The sequence below is a fragment of the Littorina saxatilis genome, linkage group LG1 (assembly GCF_037325665.1).
Source record: "Littorina saxatilis isolate snail1 linkage group LG1, US_GU_Lsax_2.0, whole genome shotgun sequence".
In the NCBI taxonomy this organism is placed as follows: Eukaryota; Metazoa; Mollusca; class Gastropoda; order Littorinimorpha; family Littorinidae; genus Littorina; species Littorina saxatilis.
Window position 1 is genome coordinate 80,648,874 of NC_090245.1, and position 20,403 is coordinate 80,669,276.

At 41.0% G+C, this 20,403-nt stretch overlaps 3 protein-coding genes across 5 annotated transcripts; 2 read left to right on the plus strand and 1 right to left on the minus strand.

Annotated features, from left to right (window-relative positions):
- Positions 1–32: 32 nt before the first annotated feature.
- Positions 33–6,054, plus strand: LOC138981070 (tigger transposable element-derived protein 4-like). 2 transcript variants are annotated; one of them, XM_070353886.1, is made up of 5 exons: positions 33–104; positions 623–2,144; positions 2,941–3,186; positions 3,694–3,963; positions 4,385–6,054. In XM_070353886.1, exons 2-5 carry the CDS (start codon positions 768–770, stop codon positions 4,895–4,897), a joined length of 2,406 nt encoding a protein of 801 aa, XP_070209987.1. In that variant the 5' UTR covers positions 33–104; positions 623–767; the 3' UTR covers positions 4,898–6,054. The 2 variants fall into 2 exon arrangements, with proteins under 2 accessions (XP_070209987.1, XP_070209997.1); XM_070353896.1 differs by having other exon boundaries at positions 39–2,144.
- Positions 6,055–6,214: 160 nt separating this feature from the next.
- LOC138981110 (protein FAM221B-like) lies at positions 6,215–14,178 on the minus strand. 2 transcript variants are annotated; one of them, XM_070353948.1, is made up of 8 exons: positions 14,056–14,178; positions 13,279–13,332; positions 12,520–12,703; positions 11,837–11,977; positions 11,327–11,437; positions 10,762–10,962; positions 9,643–9,762; positions 6,215–8,570 (listed from the first exon to the last, which is right to left on the minus strand). In XM_070353948.1, exons 2-8 carry the CDS (start codon positions 13,306–13,308, stop codon positions 8,353–8,355), a joined length of 1,005 nt encoding a protein of 334 aa, XP_070210049.1. In that variant the 5' UTR covers positions 13,309–13,332; positions 14,056–14,178; the 3' UTR covers positions 6,215–8,352. The 2 variants fall into 2 exon arrangements, with proteins under 2 accessions (XP_070210049.1, XP_070210056.1); XM_070353955.1 differs by lacking the exon at positions 13,279–13,332 and adding an exon at positions 13,536–13,616.
- Positions 14,179–14,288: 110 nt separating this feature from the next.
- Positions 14,289–19,739, plus strand: LOC138981150 (DNA-directed RNA polymerase III subunit RPC7-like). Its single transcript, XM_070353991.1, has 5 exons — positions 14,289–14,449; positions 14,794–14,992; positions 17,015–17,136; positions 17,483–17,611; positions 18,465–19,739. Exons 1-5 carry the CDS (start codon positions 14,303–14,305, stop codon positions 18,549–18,551), a joined length of 684 nt encoding a protein of 227 aa, XP_070210092.1. The 5' UTR covers positions 14,289–14,302; the 3' UTR covers positions 18,552–19,739.
- The last annotated feature ends 664 nt before the right edge of the window (positions 19,740–20,403 follow it).

The following is a 20,403-nucleotide window of genomic DNA, read 5'->3' on the forward strand; positions in this document are numbered from 1 at the left end:
TGATTCCGTTTGAGAATGAAACCAAATGTTGACATAATTTACGAAGATGAACACTTCTGCAGACTGCACGCAACCTTCAGTGTGATAAACGTAATCGAAAGCAGGTCAGCTCAAAATTAAATTCAGCAGTATAAGCGTCGTGTGTATTTGGTAATGTGGTGCATTTTCGCCACTGGACTCTCTGTGCATTTTTGCTTTGAATGTGAAGTTAAAATAAACACTGCGAGTGCTACTGCGAGTTTACATGTTTACATGCACAGGGATGGTGCTTGCTTTAGCTTTGATTAGGGTCAGTGTCACAGTATTTGTTCCGAGCCACACGACGTGGTTTGTATATATTTCACGCTAGATCGCTTTTGAAGAAGAATTTAAACTGTTATAGTTATACCTATGAGACAACATGCAGATGCGAGACATCCATCACCTAAAAGAACATTAATCCTAAGGAAAGGGATGCAGAATTCTGTGAATGCAAATGCCACTATAAAATTTGTGCTGATCATTGTAAATTCAGCAAATCAACAAACACATCTTTGTTCAGTTGAGAAAATTGAGAAAATGCCACTTAGTAGATTAAGGAATAATGAATAACGCTAAATTAATTGGTTTTCATTTGTTTTAGGTTTAAGACTTTCGGTATCTTGGAAATGAGACTTCTGGCTGGTTGACAAGGTTGTTTTCGGGCGATATGAGAAGCGAATAACAACTGTCCTGTGCATACATTAATCGGCATGTAGTGACTGGAAGAGCGAAAACTGCTTCAAAACATGGGAAGCAAAAAGGAAGCAATTAGTGAGGATGACAACCACAGTGGTGATGGGGAGAACGATATCAACGTTCATTTTCTTCAAATGCAGCAAAGTTTGGATGCTCCTATTGTGAAGTCAGACAGTCCCCAGCTGTCACCATCACGAGGTGACACCTTTCTGACCGAAAAAGACGTGTCTTTAGAAGGTGACAACATTTCAAGTGCAGAAGACAACATGTCTAGTGTTGGAGACAATTTGTCAGGGATTGGGGACAGCATTTCAGGGCTTGGGGACAATATTTCAGGAATGGTTGATCGCATGATGGAGGAAATATCGCCTGGTGTCATAGATCTGAGCAGTATCGCAGCCAGTGCTGGAGAGGGTGGAGTCATTGATGGTTCTGACAGAGAGAGTGAGGGTAGTGAAGTCTCTGCTGTGAAGCATCGGCTGCAGAGTCCTTTGGAAAATAAGCATTCGCTGGAGGGAGAATCTGAAGACCAAGATGTATCGCCACACTTGGCCCATCGACTTCCAAGTGGTCCTTTTGTCATGGGGGATCAGTTGGATATCTCAGCAGGAGTGTTTGCAGAGAAGCTTTCAGACATTCATCGTCCAACAACTTCTAGTAGCATTCTTTTAGATCCAAACTCATTTTCTTCACCGTTAGGGCTTGAACCCAGTCCTTTCTTTGGCCAGTCTCTTCTTGAAAAGTACAAGGGGCTCTCTCCATCCCCTGAAAAACGCTCCATGAAGAAATTGCTGGAATATCAAAATCTTGCCTCTCGCTCTTTACCTCGACAGCAGAAAGTGAGAACAGATTTATCGCTTGCAGACAAAGTGCGTCTTATCAACGTAGCAGAATCTACAGGTAAAAGCCAGAGATCTTTGGCAGCTGAATTTCATATCTCTGTTGGTTCAGTCAACAACATCCTTCGGAGAAAGCGTGAGTACAGGGAAGCTTTTGAAGACAACGGAATCTCCAACAGCAACAGCAAACTCTCAGTGTACTATCGCCGAGCAAAAGTTGCTGCGTACAATGAACTGCAGATGCTGATTATGAGATGGCTGGAGGTTGCCAAGGTGAGGATCAAACCTCTGACCTGGCCTGTCGTCATGGAGAAAGCTAGGGAGTTTGCAGCCAAACTGAACATTACCAACTTCCAATCATCGGCTGCCTGGCTGGAGAAATTGCGCCAGTCCATGGACATCCCTTTGCGTGTGATGCCAATGTTTGTCAGATCAGAAAATGACGCCACCCTGTTGGGTATGTGGCACAAGATGTTGCCGTTCCTGGTGCAGAGCTACCAAGCAGAGAACATCTTCTCAGTGACAGAGACCACTCTGTACTACAAGTGCTTGCCGGACTTCTGCTACATTGGTGGGCCCATGTCACAGGTGATTGTGCTGGTTTTATATTTTGTTGGATGTTTCAACATGCATGACGATTTTACAGATATTTTGTATAAGTATTGGTTTGTTAGTTGTTGTTTTTTGTAACAAAAATTTACTTGATACATTTTCTGTGGGAAAAAATGTGGCAGGAGCGGTCTTTCTTAGTGGCCAACTTACAATAGTGCTCAAGCATGTATCTGCACGCAAGCAGAGTCAAGCACACAGAGTGAGCAAGAAGGCAAATTTGTAGTCCAGCATAAAGAGACGGGTTCTTCAATTTTAAACTGTATTTTCTTGTTGGTAGCAAATGAGTTTACGGCAATGACTACAGTAAAACCTAAGTCTAGCGGACCCTTGTTGTAACGGCCATCTGCTACATACGGACAGTTTATCATGGAACGAACACGATTTCAACAATAACAAACCTTTAACGGACGAACACCTGCCACTTACGGACGCGGACACGATTTTTCGGACCGTAGGAAGTGTAAACACTGTCACAAACGGACACTACGTACATGAAAATTTAAGTTTATTTTATTTAAGTAATTTTATTTAAGTTTTTGCCTTGTGTTTTGTGTTGAAAAATAAATACAATCTCCAGGATTGACAAAAAGTGTCTTTTACATTTTACGCACTCTTTGTAAAATATTGCCTTCATTGACCTGTGAAGAAAGGACACCTGTCTAATAGGGACACCATTACCATACCCCAGGGGTGTCCTTTAGAGACAGGTTTTACTGTATTGGTTACCCGCGAAGTAACTTGATTCCTGACACCAGTGGGTTTTTTATTTCAGAACTCACACAGTCACATGGAACTTTTGGACCATCGCTTGACGGTGCTTCTCTGCTGCAACTCATTGGGTGAACGCCTGAAACCCTTGGTCATTTCACGTCACACCTGTCCCCCCTCGCTGCATGATGTACCTGTGGAGGAGCTACCAGTGGTGTGGTGTCAACAGGCAAACGCTGCTATCACTGCAGACATCTTCGCTAGCTGGCTGCGCAGTCTGGAGGCCTCCATGGCACAACAGAGACGACATGTAAGAAATTGTTAAGTTTTGTGACGGTGACTGTTTCATGTGTCAGGGAAGGGGGGGGGGGGGGGGGTGTTGTTATATTTCGTTTGGGGAGGGGGGGGGCGATGGGGAGGGTTGAATGGGGGCACTTTGTTGATGATGTTGTTTAACCGTTTGAATTTGGCATCCCTGGTCATTTTGTAATCAAGCACAGATGGACTTACCATTTCTAGAGTCTGTCGAATGTATTGTACATTTGTAGCTGGCTGTGTACTCAATTGTTTCCATTGCAATATATTTATTTGTCTAAATGTGACTCTTTTTTTTCTAAGCACTGAAGCAGCCCTTTCAGTATGTTGAAACTCCTGGGGTAGAGAGTATTTATGAGAACTGCTAAGAGCCCACTATTCTGAAAGGTTGTTTGTACTCCTTTGGTCAACTTGTGACACAAACTAGTCCATCAAAGGTGTTATGCCTTACATATATTGAAGTTTCCATCTTTTCGTTTCTTACCTCTGCCTGCATCTGCAGATTGCACTGTTCATGGAGATGACACCAAGTCACCTATCCTCTACCATGCTGAAACACATCAGTCTCAAGTTTTACCTGGACGATTCTTCACACCTGCTCCAACCATTCAACCAGGGCATCGTGCGGGATTTCAAGGCCTACTTCAGACGTCGTGTTCTCCAGACTGCTCTGGCCCAGGCATCGTCTGGAGATGGCGCTGGGGTGGAGGGAAATCAGACCAACAATTTGAACAAGCCTGTGTCTGAGGTGGATGCCATGTTTTGGATACAGGTGAGTTTCAAGAGTCTTAATGGCTAACAGTAATATGGTATCTTGTCTCTAGTCTTGTTCTCGGCATCCAACTTCTGCCCCCACTCTTCCCCCCCCCCCCCCCCCCCCCCACCCTACCCCCTAATGCTATTGTGGTTTTTTTCTTCTTCTGTAAATATTGTTTTTTGTGGAGTTTGTTTTTGCCTGTTATCTGCTGAACTGTAGTATCTGCCTGTCTTAGATCAGTTGTTCAGCAGTAATTCTTTATTGACTGAGCTGCTTGCAAATTATCTTGGAGACTTAAAGAGCAGAGAATGGTAATTACAGTAGATCAAATTATGAGCATTTTTTCATTAAACTGACATCAGACATGTAGGATTTTTAGTTTTGAGGTGTGAAACATTTTCTGAAGAGTGTTTATTTCCAATGTTGTCTTATTCAGGAGGCATGGCGCAACATCAGCACCGACACAATCAGAGCGTGTTTCAACAAGACCGGTTTCCCGCAACCAGCACAGTCTACCTCAGCCCAGAAAGCCATGTCTGGAATCGAACCTTTGCCAAACGACTTCCTCCACCTTGTGCATGAGGCTGGGCGTGTGTTTCATTTCACGCCTATGTCACCTGATATCTATGTGGAGTTTGACTCCCAGTTACCCTGCCATGGCAGCGACATGGAAGAGTGGGAAAACACCTTACTGGCAGAGGCAACTGGTGGTCGCATGAAGCTTATCAAGAGAGAGCCTGGTGACGTAAGTGAAGATGGTACAGCATTTCCTTCCCATGCGTCACGAAGGGAGGAAGAAGAAAGAGTGGAAACTGTGGGACCGTCCGAGGCGCTGGTGAGCTTGGGAAAGCTGAAGCGTTTTAGTTCCAGTAACATTGGTTTGCTTACTACTGTGTATGAACTAGAGAGTTTGCTTTTGGACTCTATTGGGTCTTCTCTGCACAGGTGACTGTTACCTCTACTGTGATGTGAAAGAAAGAACTGTACAGTTTGCAGTTTCATTCTGCTGACCAATCTCTGCGCAGACGACCACCCATTTCACTGTGACGTAAATAGAGGGAACTTCACAGTCACAGTTTGCTGTGTGGCTATGCTGACTGTTCTCTGAAGTGTTCTCTGAAGAAATTGAAGATGGTGTTGTTTCGTTGAGGCTATAACCTCTTAAATCATGTTCAGACAGGCTGTGTTTGGTTGAATCTTGACTGGGTTGCATCTAGCTTTACCTATTTGGCTGCTGTGGAGACTGAACATCCGCTGTATGTATATGCAAAGGATCACATTTGCATGCTATCTTGACTGTGACTTTTTGCTAAAAATGGCAGTTAAAGTGTTGTGGTTGTTGTAGAATTCACACACAAAAATTCTGTAACTGAGTTACAATGGTAGTGTATTTTGTGATATATGAACACTTGTTTACAAATTGCTCTGTACTTAACAAAAGAAGAATGTATAGCAAACTGTGTGTAGTATTTATAATGTTTAGTTAGTAACTGTTGTATTCATGATTGTTGAAATACTTTTGTCTATGTTCCTCATAATCAAGATAATTTATAAATCTGTGGCAGCATTTAATCCTCCGATTATGCACTTGCATCGTGTATTCTTTCTGTGCCATATTATTCACAAAACCAAAACACAGGCTGTTATGTACACCAAGGGTTCTTGGCTATCTTACTTTGGAATATAAGGAACGCAAAGTCACAGTGACACAGGCGTGTTTTATGAGATTGGATGCTTTGCTTGACTTTAGAATAACATACAATTTGCAATTATGGACACTATTGCGATTTGTTTTGAAAGATTTCTCTGCAGAGCGAGGTTCTGTGGTGTCACATTGTCTCTTGTTCCTCATTTTATACGTTATTGTGTCAAATGAACATGAAACAATTGTGAACATGGTGGTTGAAAGTTAAAGTTCAGATACTTGAGGATGCCTCATTGTGTTCTTATATAATGAAGGTGTTTTTAGAAGGCAAGGAATCTCTCTGAGATACCTTGATCTTAGTCATATATGCCAAACTTGCAGTGTTTTTGCCTATATAAGTTTACAGTGTCATAGTTTTGTGTTGCATGGTGTGACATAAGTAAATATTGATACTGAATCAAGGGGACTGATCTGTTTCTTTTATATATATATATGAGCATGTCTGTCATAAAAATCTTTTCTATGATTTTAATTTTTTTACACTCACTTGTTGACCAATGCAAACCTGAAAACCGGCACATACTCACACTCACAAAAAAATTCACAGATATAACAAATATCAAATTTTGCGCATTGTATTTATTCAAATCAAATTCTTTGCAAATTTTTATTAAAAACAACATGCATGATGTATTTTTTCTTATACCGAGGCAAAAGAAAATTAGGCAAATTCAGTACTTCATCAGCAGTTTATTAGAGATGTGTTGAGAATCAGAACTTGATAGACATAAATTCTCTATACATGTAAATGACTGTGAATGACAGAGTGACTGTAAAAAAAACAAATCTTGCATGGATAACCTTATAACTGAAATGAATTGAATCAATGAACAAACAAACAAACTAATATACAAACATATACATGGATAAACAGTCCCCCCAAAACACAGAAAGGTCTTGAAAAGGCACACAAGAAAATTAATTATGAGACAACTGTTTTTGTACGAACATTCTAGAAATACACATAAAAAGTATCTTTGTAGCAGTTATCACAGCCATCAAAGGTGAGCATGGTCAGTGATTTTATAAAACAACATGCACAAAAAAACAAATGTTAACCTAAATATATAATAAACCGGGTTGAGAAATCTCGCACGCACAAACATGGAAAATCTATCGGCACCTTTATGAAAGCCAGCACCTCAATAAAATTGTGAATACAAAATAAAAATAAAAATGTACATGTTACATTTACAGCAGGTTTTTTTCTGTGTTGAAGTATATCATCTTTCTCAATATTACATTGATGTCTCCAGTTGATAAAAACCTCCACTGAAATATACCTCAGATCTCTTTCTCTCTCACTCCTTTTTATACCCCCCTCCACACACACACACACACACCGAGGCATATTAGAAACAAAGAGCTATTACAGTTTCTTAGCACTGAAATGAAAATATAGAAAACACACACAAACATAAAAAGAAAAGGTTTGAAAAAGTCAGATTTTAAAATGCTTTTTCACAGTCATGCTTTCCCCCCTCTATTTTTGCATATTTTATATGTACAGTAAGCAAAATATGTTACTTACTGTAGCCATTGTAAACTGGTAGATAGGAGTCCACTGAAATTCAGTCGCTCTTCACTGCAAGCTATTGTCAAATGCAGACTAAGGACAAAATAGTGCACGCTAAAATATAAACTGAATTTTCTGATCACAAGAGCATTATTTTATGCATTATTTCAAAAAATTAGTGTTACAATGCCAGCACCTTAACTATCCCGTGGTGTTGGGAATTAAGGTAGGGGCTGAGGTAGACAGCAAAGGAGCTTCTGTGCTTGAGTTTTGTGAATTAGAGTTTTGTGAAATAGATTGTCAAGGGAAAATTTGGAAGTAGTTTCCGTATCGGTGATTATAGTACCTATTAGTGATCGTGAAATCGTAGCATTACTATTATTTCTGAGAAGTCTCTAAACCCTTAGTGAAATGGTCTGGCGGAAGAGCCGACTGACCTATTTGCATAGGTAAGATCAGTGTTTTATTTGAAGAGTCGGACGCGAGTACTGTGTTATGTGTCGTATGCTGTCGCCCCTGTGTGTGAATGCAGCAAGTTCAGGCTGACCTTGCAAGGGTGATGTGATGTCAGAGAGCGATGGGAGACTGTCGGGTGCGGATGTGTTTGTTTTATGTGGGAATGAATGAGAAATTAGTTTGGTGTTTATTTAAATGCCTGTGGCGAAGACAGAAGACCACGGAAGCTGGTGTGAACTTGTGTCAGAGGACACAATAAAGGAGTGTTTCGGACTATACCATCTTCCAGGACTTTCATGTGTTATTCAGAGGACATGTCAGTGCCGAGGACATGTGTTGAGAACAACAATTCTCAGTTATAAAAGTGTAGTGGCGGACTGTGTTCTTCTTCGGCTTCGGTATGACAAGTAGGTATTTTGTGATATGTTATGATGATAATTGATTCAATAGTGAAATGTGTGAAATGTACATTCGTTTGTGCCGTGTGTCTTGTTTCAAGAGCGTGTTGTCACCATCCGGTATGCGTGTGCGCGATTTTATGTGACAGTGTGTAGAAATGTGTGTTTGAGTGCGCAAATGTAGAAACCCTGTGCATGGAAAAGCCAATACCAGGCCACTAAGTCAGCAACCATCAACATTCCCTGACATAGATGCTCACTGTATAGTGAAAGCAGGAGCTGTAAATCAAGGTCAACAAAGCCAACTTGATCTCCATTGGTGATAAAACTTAATCATAAACGGGCTTAAACCCACTTCCACCACCACCCCCACGACTCCCACTAGCGCCAAAATTGACAACTGCATCGTTGCCCGCAGGCCTGACATACTGAGGGATCGAACCCTCCCCTTGTGTCAAGGCCAGATAGCGGGAATCGTCTTCTTCGTGTCCGGTCAGTGCAATGTTGCGTAAGTCTGGCATCTCTGCAAAAGGCAGCCATTCCTGGCCTGGAAAAGAGAGAAATTGTCTTTGAGAGATTTAAAGAAATCTTGATTTTAGTTGCACAAGAGTCTGATTTGTTTCTTGCTCCACCATCCACTCACTGAAGTCATGATGATCGAAAGTAGGCACAGAGTTTATATTATTGTTCTTTTGATAGACGATTTTCGGAAATAACATCCATCGAGTTTGTATGGGTTGTGGAAGAGTGAGCTTTTCTTGCAAAACCTTGTGCAAACACTGGAGGGGCCAATCACTAGCGAGGGGTCTGTCGGAAAGAAACCTTGTGCAAACACTGGAGGGGCCAATCACTAGCGAGGGGTCTGTCGGAAAGAAACCTTGTGCAAACACTGGAGGGGCCAATCACTAGCGAGGGGTCTGTCGGAAAGAAACCTTGTGCAAACACTGGAGGGGCCAATCACTAGCGAGGGGTCTGTAGGAAAGAAACCTCACTAATGATTGACCTCTCCAATGTTTGTACAAGGTGTTGCAAGAAAAGGTCGCTCGATCTCCCATAACCCATACAAACCTGACAAGAGTTATTTTTGAAGTTCGTCTATCATGAGTCAAAGTTATGTTCCTGTAAGGTACCTATGTTCCAGTTCTCATGCAGCTTTTGCTTAGCTGTTGTTAAGTCCTGTAACACTATGCACTTACTCAGTGGTTTCAGTGGCCAGTGTATGATTGTGGTTAACTGCGGCTTGTGGGATGAAAACTACCACCAGCTATAAATGTAAGCGATAAAGCCAAAGCTCCACAACAAATGTTAACAAAAATCCATAATAGGCACAGATCAAAGAAGCTGCCAGGCACGCACAGAGATTTGAAAAGGCTGTTAGGTCCAACATCTGACCCCAGTCCATGGAGTTTATATGATAGAACACTAACCATTAATAGCTTTCGTTGTTCTGAAGAAAACCATGGAGTAAACATATGGTTTCAATACATAGGTGGAAAACTAACCTCATGTTAAAATGTCGGTATACCGGTACAAAATACAGGAACAACACTGAAAGAAAACTGGTATGGTATTTCGTACCGGTACACAGCTCTAGTTCACAGTAAAGCCTATGTACTCACCAACTGGCAGACCCTGCTGACGTCTGGAATCTTCTGTGTCAAAAAATGTCTCGTGCAGCTCATAGTGTCGGTCACAGGCAGCGCACAGAAAGTCAGAGTTGAAGTGGCCGCATCCACACCCTGAACATTTACAGCACAGAGCATTTATTACTTTCAGTGAAAGCCCATGCACTTACATGATTTGTTGTCAGTCTTAGTTTAATTAGTTCCAGGAAAACCCCACCACATGAAAATGATAGTTTTAGATTAAATAGTTTTAAAGAAAGACCTCTTACATTAAACTGTTAGTCTTAGATTGATTACTTTCAGTGAAAGTCCACTCAGATGAAAACTTCAATCCAACAAGAAAAGTGTTGAATGGGCAATACTAAAGAGAAATGAAAGTTTGTTTTTCACTTCAAGAAGGCTTGTTCTTTATCTTGTTTTTGTTGGCTCACGCAAGTGTAGCCTATGCGATCGTAACTTTGTCTGTCTGTGCGTGCGTGCGTGCGTGCGTGCGTGCGTGCGTCTGTGCGTGTGTATGTCTGTGGTAGAAACTCTAACATTTGAAGACGTCACATTACATTGACGTCACATTATGACGTAAGAGGGTTAGACGTCACGCGAAGGAAGTACTGACAGTCTCGGTCATTATTATTTTGAGCGCGCCGAGACTAGTTGGCAGTCGTGTCCTTGTAAGTAGGCTACATGCAGACAGACAGATCTAGATCTAGTGTCTCGCTTTCTTGCACAGTTTCACCTATGCTCTTTCTCTGTGTGTGTGTGTGTGTGTGTGTGTGTGTGTGTGTGTGTGTGTGTGTGTGTGTGTGTGTGTGTGTGTGACGGAGTGATTGAGTTTGTGTTACTGTTTGTCGATTTCTTACGTGAGCCTTGATGGCTTCGCCTCTTGTTTTTAGATTGTTGTTGGGGTTTGTTTTTCACAGCAAAATCGGACCTACCTGTCAATTAGTAAAAAAAACCTACTAAAAAAACCATTACATACATTTTTGTGTCTGCTTTAATCTACTTGTTTGTATGAAGTTTGTCTACCTCCACCATTTGTAACTTGCATTTCAACCCCTCCATCTCCACCATCTAGACCATACTGTCTATATTTAAATACAGTCATTAAAATACTACCTGCAGTCCTGCATCTCCTTGAGTTCGGGTCATGGAAGTCATGTGTGTGTTTGCATTTGCACTTTGCACGCCACTTGGTGACATCAAAGTTTCGCCGACGTGCAAACCAGAACTCCCCGATATCCTCTGGGCGATTGGGGATCCAGGAATATGCTTTGCAGGGGCATCCACCAACTTTGCATGGCACTCTGACACTCTTTCCTGCAGAGGGAATTTTGAAAAGTCAATAAGATGAATTTCCTTTATGAATTATGACATTGGCATACCCATGCATCCAATTTTCACACTCCTTCCAATTCTTCTAGCAAAAAGAAAAAGAAAAGACAAGCATAAGAAAAATTGCAAAACAAAAAGCACAAACAAAAAAGCAACCAAACAACAAAAACATTTACTATAATACCCCACCCACCCCAAACAATTTCAAATAATAGGGAAAGACTCAATGGTTCAGTATTTCCACTTTCACAGGTTTGGTTTTGTAGAAGAAAAATACAAAGACTTGTCTGAGTGTATAATCTGTCATGGATTTTTCAGGTGCAATGTTAAGAAATTAATGAGTACTTACCATTGTAACTAGCATGTTCGTCAAGTAAGTGATCACAGAAGCATCGGGACTTCCTGTTGACTCGCTGACAGTCATGCTTGAACTCGGGACAGCGCCACCCAATGTATATACCTATTTCATCAGACAGATTCTGCAAAATCAGTCCGATAAAAGTATGCAAGAAGAAAATGAATGTCCTCATGCAAAATGTCATCTATCTGCCTGAGAAGAAAGGACTCCATGTGGATCAGCCTAAAATGTCCCTTTTCTGCAGGTGGCCTTCAGCGTTACACATATTTTGGTCAGGATAACAAAGGGACAACTGAAGTGTCCTATTGTAGGAGGTATGTCCTACATAAGGAGGCATTTTCTAACCAGGGAGGCCTCACACAGCAGGTATCCCTGTATTACTGCTAACAACTGATAGATTTTGTATTACCATTTTTGTTATAAGATAAAAATAATAAATGTGCTATTTCTAAATTATAAATGCATCTGCCAAAGTGTATAGGAGGGTGTTTGATCACTTACCAGTTTTCTGGGCCTCAACAGCGGCTTCAGTTTCGTAGTCAAATAGCTTCTTCAGTTTTGGTGCAAAGTCATCGTTCATAGCTCGGGCAAAGGACACAACATCATACTTGTCAGCTGGTTTTACCTCTCGCATTGTGTAACCTGTGTACAAAACAAAACAGTGTCTTACAATTAAATACTATTCAAAGTTTCCTTAGTTTGCAAAAAACCATTTTATCACTGCTATCCCTTGATGTTTCCATCTTAGTTTTGTCCTTTTCTCCTCTCCCTTCACCCCTCCTACCTCTCACTCATGGGTACATGTAACTATGTCACATGCCTGAATTTAATTAATTTGACCAGCATTTTGCCAATTGGCAGGTGTATAGGTGTTGAAACCCAGAAAAAGTGACAATCTTCCTGTAGTACTGCTCTCTCTGTGTCCTTATCTTGTACACATCGTTTTAATATTCCAACCCCACCCCCCTCTCCCCGTCCAACATTTTTACAGGTTTCACAGTTAACTTCATCAGTTGTCAATCTCTCTCTCTCTCTCTCTCTCTCTCTCTCTCTCTCTCTCTCTCTCTCTCTCTCTCTCTCTCTCTCTCTCTCTCTCTCTCTCTCTCTCTCTCTCTCAAATGACAAAATGCACTTCCTGTGAGAAGAAAATCTTCAGAATGAAATATCCTGTCCAAATGGATTACCTTCAGGCACCAGCATGTCCCCAACTTTCTTGAAAGGAATGGGGTTTGCTGCAGCGGCCTCCAAGGGGTTCATGCCGCCTCGGCCACGCGGGACCATTGCCCTGCTCTGTCCTGAGGGTCCTGGGACAGGACCTGCACCTCTCCCGGACCCTCTGCCCTTCCCAGCAGGGACCAGGGCTTTCTTCTGAAGACACAAAATGATGACTGTCAATACAATGGTACAATATACCCCTTTTTAAGACCTACAAAAAATCTTAAAAAATCAGGTCTTTAAAAGAAGGGAGTAGTAAATGGGGGTACATTTCAAGAGTTTGTGAACACAAAGTCACAGAAAGCAGGGTCTAAAAGGGGGAAATCTTTCAATGGGAGCTCCATGGTACTGTCTGAAGCCTCTGTTTTCAGCAGCTCTATTTTGAGATTCCCTCTGTTTTAAAACCTTCCACACACACACAAAAACCACTTTAGGTCATATATAAACAAAATTGGCAGTTTGCTATTTCAAAGTGAAAGATGTCGATTTCAAATTTAGAAACATAACTTTTATTTGCCACTGATCACATCCTGCAACAACAGTTCTTTCCAAATACATTTGTAAGAACTCTTCAATTACGACACAACAATTCTTTAATTTTGATATTATTACAAAGAGACTGGAACAAATTCAACCCCAGGAATAATACCCAAAAACAAAATGTAAACAATTATGTAGGCCGTGTATATTCTTTTGCGGAAAGTAAAGGCTCAAACTATAATTCATACCTGTTTAGTTTTATCTGTTGCTCTGCTCATTTCTGACGTTTGTCACAATGAAGCCTGAAAACATGCACAAAATCATGCACATGCAAAAAAAGACATGCAAACAAATACACACGTATAAGATGCATACTCAAGGACACATACAAAAATAAAACAACGGCACATATAGAGACATATGTACATATTCAGACAAAGATGGACAGACATGTACATTGAACAGGAAATGTATATATATATATATACACAAATCTTTGTCATACCTCTCCTGATGTGTCACTCATCGCTGAAATCTGTGGGAACTTTTACACACATCCATGTCCATTCCTTCAGTCTCTCATCCCCTATCCACACACACACACACACACACACACACACACACACACAAACTGCAACAGTTTACAATATCCTCTCCGCAAATATGTCTTAAGTAAAAATTTTCTGTGACACACCAACACAATCACTACATTAGAAAGATGCATTGGCCGTGTAAAATATGGGATCATTTTGAAACTCCAACTTCACTTTTAATTTGTTAAACACCAGGCAGGCTGTGCATATACATTTTATGGCACTGAAAAATACGACCATGCACGAAAAGGTCTTTAAATAGCGATGCGCACACCACCCGTCACGGTACAGACGAAATCGGCTTCTGTGATGTAGGCCTATACCCCATGAGCAACAACTAATGGTCGTCCAGAAAGATTTCAGAATAAAAGATATGTGAGACTTTTTTCGTTTCTACAAACATCGGTTACACATCATAAGTTCACAAATTACCTTATTAATGAATGACAGCTCGATTTGGACCATAAACGAACTATACACGCTATCAGTTGGAATGCAGCCTGATGAATGTCGCCATTTGTAAACAACTTTTGTTGTCAAGATAGAATGTCTAAGTTGGCTTTTAAAAAATGTATAAACAGATTAAAAAGTTCCTTATATACGTGAACACAGAGAAATCAATAGCAATATATAAAAAGTGGCACTTAAATGATGTAAAATAAATCTCGTTGACTGCGTGATGTCAATACCGAAAGTAAAATCCAACATGGCGGGTCGTGGGAGAGGACGTGGTCGGGGTGGTCTTTCTTTCAATGTTGAAGCTCTCCATATTCAGCGAGGAGACATTATCTCAAAACCAGGCCTGCATCCTCCTCCACTCTTTCCGGTAAATGCACACGGAACTAAACTGGCTTTTCTAATTGTCTGGGAGCGGGTTATGTGTCACATGTGTGAGGGCATGATATGCATCCATTCCATAAGCCTGATAAAAAATTATTTCATCAGCTGGCATCATGAAGTTTTATAAAGATCAAGTCAGTTTATTCTGCTTCTTTTGATGATACATCTCATTAATTGTATATCACGGCCAGGTGTGTGAGTGTGTGTGTGTGTGTGTGTGTGTGTGTGTGTGTGTGTGTGTGTGTGTGTGTGATAGCTGTTGTCTCATGTACTGTGTCCAGTAATTGTCATCATACAAACATATTAATGTTATGCCTTGTTGGTGTGCAGCCTCTTGTCCACAAGCCTATCCCACTGCAGGACAGCACACCATCGGAAAAAACAATGATTGAACTAAAGCAAGAATTTCTGGAAAAGTTCAGACAGTCGCCCTTCTACCTCACAATGGATGAGAAGAAACATGAAATTGAACGTTACTCAGACAGATACCAGTCCAACCAACAGGAGCAAAAAGAAAAATGGGTCCCAGGTCAGAACAACATTTTTGTTCAATTCTTTGCATGACAATGGGGCGGGGATGTAGCTCAGTCGGTAGCGCGCTGGATTTGTATCCAGTTGGCCGCTGTCAGCGTGAGTTCGTCCCCACGTTCGGCGAGAGATTTATTTCTCAGAGTCAACTTTGTGTGCAGACTCTCCTCGGTGTCCAAACACCCCTGTGTGTACACGCAAGCACAAGACCAAGTGCGCACGAAAAAGATCCTGTAATCCATGTCAGAGTTCGGTGGGTTATAGAAACACGAAAATACCCAGCATGCTTCCTCCGAAAGCGGCGTATGGCTGCCTAAATGGCGGGGTAAAAACGGTCATACACGTAAAATTCCACTCGTGCAAACCACGAGTGCACGTGGGAGTTTCAGCCCACGAACGCAGAAGAAGAAGAAGCATGACAATAATGCAGCTAGTTTTCCTTTCATGTGTACAATTCTACAAAGCAAAACAGAAATAAATAGACCTTTTCGGTATCTTAGCAGCTCTAGCGAGACACGCTCTTTGTTATGCTTTGAACGTCGCAAGAACTTTGAACCTTTGTTTTTGCAGCTCGCGCGAGATCATTGAACAACATGCTTGGCTATGCTCTGAAGTTTACGAGAGCTTAGTTTGAATACAGATAGGGTCTATTGACTCATTGAGTCTCATACTAATTTTGACATACAATATCAAACCTTGGTAAGGTTGATCGAATGATGATGATTTCTGAAGGTTGATTTTAGGACCATTTATTAATCCATGCAAGTGCATGCTTACTTTACTGGTGTGCAGCAAATGGAGCATGTCTATATATTCTCCTTTGTCAATGTCATTCGACCATGGAGTTTGATAAGTGACATTGCCTTCAGCCATTGTGTCCCTGTTGGTGGACCACAATATCAGTGCAGTGTTTTTCTGTGACATCCAAGGGACATATGTCGCATGATTTCAGACCAATAAAAAGCCACATGTGTCTGGGTAAAAAAAAAAAGAAGACTAATCAATTACAGCAACCACCAAAATAAAATAAAAAAGCAACCAATCTATCGACTCTAATTTTTTTTGCCTTGTCAACGGAAACACTTTTTTCTGAGGGAGGTGCCTAGTGGTTTAGAATTGGTGGCACATATATCAAGCAAGTCCTGTTAGAAGTAAGACTTATCATAGAGGAGCTTTAACCCTTTCGCTGCCAATCAAAACTTCGTATGTGCATTCCTGACTGCCAGGGAATATTGGAGTTCGGGGTGTAATAATTCACAAAAAATTCTAGCTCCAAACTGGCAGTAGGTAGGTAAGTAAAACCTATGTTATTTTTAAGGGAAATTGAACCAAGAATCTGTCTTTAGTGTCTAATCATGGAAATAATAATCAGTTTGGCTTATAATGATGTTTAAACATGAACTTTTGAAAAATCAGTCCGGCGCATCTTCCGGTGCCTGTGGATCAAACACAGGTGGCTGTTTTGCTCGCTCCAAGAAAGGATTATAATTACTATCATCTACCTGTTTCCAACGAATCGTCCAAAAGAAGATCTCCCCCTTCCCCTGTCAGTATCCATAATCATTTGCACCGCCTGTATCGTCAGTCCGGCTTTGTTTTTCCCTACTAGGGCCCGGTCAACTGTCACCGTCAGCCATTTTGACGAGTCAAGATTTCTCTCCCCTACCCTGTCGCCAAGGCCGAAAATAGCCTTCAGACGCAAAACCGTGTCACCATTTATGTTTATTCATGAGAATGAGGTATCCAACCAAGCCATTGGCTGCTATTTTTGTGTCAGCAGTGACATAGCATTTCTGGAAAATCCCGGAACGGAGAAGATGGGTAAACCCGTCTTAAGGCGCTGCGGCAGCACAAGCGCATGACGGGTATACCCGTCCTAAGGCAGTCAAGTGGTTAAAGTAAACTTGGATTTGGGACTGCATGCATAGTGCAAAATCTGTTCTAATCATGGAGTGAGTGTGTAGGGTTTTAACTGTTGCTTTCTCTCATTACTTTTGATTTCTGGTTTATTTTATTCCCCTAGACTGGAGCATGTTTCCTGCAGAATTAAAACCCAAAAAGAGGAAGGCGCAGAGCACAGGAAGACCTAACCTCAAAGCAGCCAGAAGGACACTTGGAACAGATGATGTCTTGTCAAAGTTGGAGGTACATGTTTTGTTGAGAAGCTGATACCTGTGTATTTTGACTGGAAGGGGCATGGTTAGCAAAAAGAGAACCTTTACAATTGATGGAGTTTGGGCTTACAATTGTATATTTTCTGTCAAGGTTAGAGTTATGGTTTACAAATTGTTGAATATTGTGCCCATGGTTAATTTATGCAGGTCATGAGGGTGTGCATTTTTTTCAGATTAGATATAATAAATGTTCCACTGTAAACTGAAACCTGAGCAAAGTGGGATGCAACAACTCTGCATAACATAACAACAACAAAACTGTTAAAGATGATTGTTACTCTTCCTTGGCTCAGAATTGTTGTTATACATTCATTCAGAACTTGGAGAAGAGTACTCTGGCGGAGAATGCAGGCAATGAAGAAGGTGATGAGGAGGAGGAGGAAAAGGAGGAAGAGGATCGGGAAGGAGATGAGGAAGAAGAGAATGATGAAGGAGATGAAGAAGAGGTATAAAGCATTCTCCAATCTCTTTTTTTTCTGTTTTGTTGGGTGTTTTTGTGTGTGCTGCTATTCCTCTCTGTCCATGCATGCTTCTCTCTCTTCTATCTTCTCTGTCTGTTTATGTTTATCCCTAGTTTGGGTGAGGACAGTACATAAAAAGTACTAAAATGTTTATTTTTATAACTCTCAGAAGATTTATCGTATGCCGCCTAGGGCCTGTCTGTTTGTTTGTCTGCCTCTCATTTGAGCAGAAAGATGAGTGTTTTGGGGTGATAATAGCATGCAGGCTTCAACCCTACCACTATATATATTTTCCCTTCCCTTACATGCCTGAGCAGTGTTGTTCCCAGACTCGGAGGACAACAGGTCAGTTCGACCGGGATGGAAAAAATGTATAGGTCCAAATGCCTTGGCTAAAGAAACATTGTTCTGTCAGAAGACTATCTACATGTGATAACAACAATAACAACAACACTTTGTTGTCCATTAAACTGAATAGATCAAAATGGATAATTGTTTTTGACACCTCTAACCTGCCTGTCAATGATTATAAAAGACACATTCTAATAAGAATTATTAAGATATTGAAAAACCATTGGACGGTTGATCTTCCATGGGTCAGAATAATACGTCAGATCAAAAAGTTTTTGTCAGTGACCAAAGATCAAGTCCTGAGAAACAACACTACCCAGGTATTATGTGGTTCTCTCACTTCGCTGATAACTTGCATTCTGTCTGTCTGTCTCTCTTTTTCTGTTTATTTATTTTTATAAATGAAAACATGTATATATATATATATACAAATCTTCAGGTGAGTTTTACATACACTTACAATATCCAATGGTGTTAACTGTTTCAGGAGACCGATTACAACGTAAACTACTTTGACAATGGAGAAAATTATGGTGATGATGATGATGAAGATGACGAACCTGTCTACAGCTGAGAGAGCAGAAACTATCATGCTGTGGGAGAAAACTTTGTGATCCATCACTGAAGTGACGATGGCATTGACACAGTTGCTGGTCACCTGGTTGAAAGCAACGACTTTGTGGTACGTCAAAATCATCAGCAGGGACTGTGGTGTGGTTTGGGGTCAAAATGGTGCAACAATTTAGAAAGATGGTTGATTGCCATTCTCTGCCTGATAATGGTACACTGCAAGGCGTCCACCTCTCGAAAACAACCACCTTCCCAAAAAGACCACCTCCTCAAAAAGACCACCTCAAAGGATACCTGACATGTTTTTTCCATTTAATTAACCTTCCCATAGCAACCACTTGTCTATAATGGGTGGTCTTTAGAGACAGGTGGTACTGTGGTTGAAGAAAATGTTGAATGACAGTTACTGTTTACACTCAACAGTGATTTCTTTCTTTCTTTCTTTATTTGGTGTTTTACGTCGTTTTCAACCACGAAGGTTATATCGCGAAGGGGAAGGGTGGAGATGGGATAGAGCCACTTGTCAATTGTTTCTTGTTCACAAAAGCACTAATCAAAAATTTGCTCCAGGGGCTTGCAACGTAGTACAATATATGACCTTACTGGGAGAATGCAAGTTTCCAGTACAAAGGACTTAACATTTCTTACATACTGCTTGACTAAAATCTTTACAAACATTGACTATATTCTATACAAGAAACACTTAACAAGGGTAAAAGGAGAAAGAGAATCCGTTAGTCGCCTCTTACGACATGCTGGGGAGCATCGGGTAAATTCTTTCTCGTCCCAACCAATATGGGACTCCCCCTAACCCGCGGGGGGCACTCAAGAGTGATGAAGAGCGGACAACATGATGTTACAAAGCAGCTGCAAAATACATATCTGTTGACCTGAAAGATGGCCGCAGGAGCAAAGCTGCAAAGCAAACTTTGCCGAATGGCTGCTGCTTCTGAGACGGGATGAATTCAAAGATTGTTTTTGGTGGACACTGATACTCAGCTCTCTGTGGCTTGCTCAGGCAATACAGTGAAAAAAGGAGAGACAATTATTTGGTAGGTTTGGGGAGCTTTCACGTGTGTGGTTACATGTTGTAATTTCCCTCTAAATATCCAGGTACTTTGATTTCTTACAAGTCTTGACATACATCATTCCACATCAGGCCTAGTAAAATTACTTTTCAGAAATATGAAAACCTTGTCATGTTTCAGTTGTTTGCGAGTGCTTCCTGTCATTTTGAATTAATATGTTTAAACTGTTTACCTGACGGTTAAGTACAGTAAAACCTCCCTCTGATGACCTTCAAAATTTCCAGAAAAAAACGGTTGTAAAAGGGGGTCTTTTGGGGGGAATTTGAGGGTGAAGTCTCGTCACAGGGGAGGTAACTGCTACTTTTTTTGTTCACTTCCCACAAACTCCGTTTTCCTCTGTTTGGAATGTTTTCTGTTGCAACTTTCTTCTTTTCCACCTGTTGCAAACGGGTCTTTGATTAGTGATTGAATCTGGGGTTTTCCCACTTTAGCAATTCAAATTGTGGTCTCACCTTTTTTGCTTTTTTCTATGACTTTCGCCCTATCTTCTAGCATCAAAAGTTTCCGTTTTTGGGGTTGGATTTTCCCTGTAAACACCACTCCTCAACGATTAAAAATTAAGTTTAATTAAGAGCGCTTTGTCACACAACTACTTACAAACTACAGTGGTAAATGTTTAGTCTGGATTATTCATTCAATCAGTAGTTGAGCACACTTTCACACAATACGTACACAAACAAACACGCCCAAAAGAATGCTTGTGGGTCTGCAAACAGAGCAGATTGAGCTGGGTTTTTTCTTCAAACTGGGTCTTACCCACTCACTCCC

What these genes read in the sequence shown, in the direction of transcription:
- LOC138981070 (XM_070353886.1), top strand. Translation starts at nt 768, where the DNA reads ATGGGAAGCAAAAAGGAAGCAATTAGTGAGGATGACAACCACAGTGGT. An exon ending in TTGGTGGGCCCATGTCACAG is followed by an intron (nt 2,145 to 2,940) that starts GTGATTGTGCTG and finishes TTTTTATTTCAG; the next exon opens with AACTCACACAGTCACATGGA. An exon ending in ATGCCATGTTTTGGATACAG is followed by an intron (nt 3,964 to 4,384) that starts GTGAGTTTCAAG and finishes TGTCTTATTCAG; the next exon opens with GAGGCATGGCGCAACATCAG.
- LOC138981110 (XM_070353948.1), bottom strand. Translation starts at nt 13,308, where the DNA reads ATGAGCAGAGCAACAGATAAAACTAAACAG. An exon ending in CGAACATGCTAGTTACAATG is followed by an intron (nt 10,963 to 11,326) that starts GTAAGTACTCAT and finishes TTCCCTCTGCAG; the next exon opens with GAAAGAGTGTCAGAGTGCCA. An exon ending in TCAGCAGGGTCTGCCAGTTG is followed by an intron (nt 8,571 to 9,642) that starts GTGAGTACATAG and finishes TCTCTTTTCCAG; the next exon opens with GCCAGGAATGGCTGCCTTTT.
- LOC138981150 (XM_070353991.1), top strand. Translation starts at nt 14,303, where the DNA reads ATGTCAATACCGAAAGTAAAATCCAACATGGCGGGTCGTGGGAGAGGA. An exon ending in AAAAGAAAAATGGGTCCCAG is followed by an intron (nt 14,993 to 17,014) that starts GTCAGAACAACA and finishes TTATTCCCCTAG; the next exon opens with ACTGGAGCATGTTTCCTGCA. An exon ending in ATGTCTTGTCAAAGTTGGAG is followed by an intron (nt 17,137 to 17,482) that starts GTACATGTTTTG and finishes ACATTCATTCAG; the next exon opens with AACTTGGAGAAGAGTACTCT.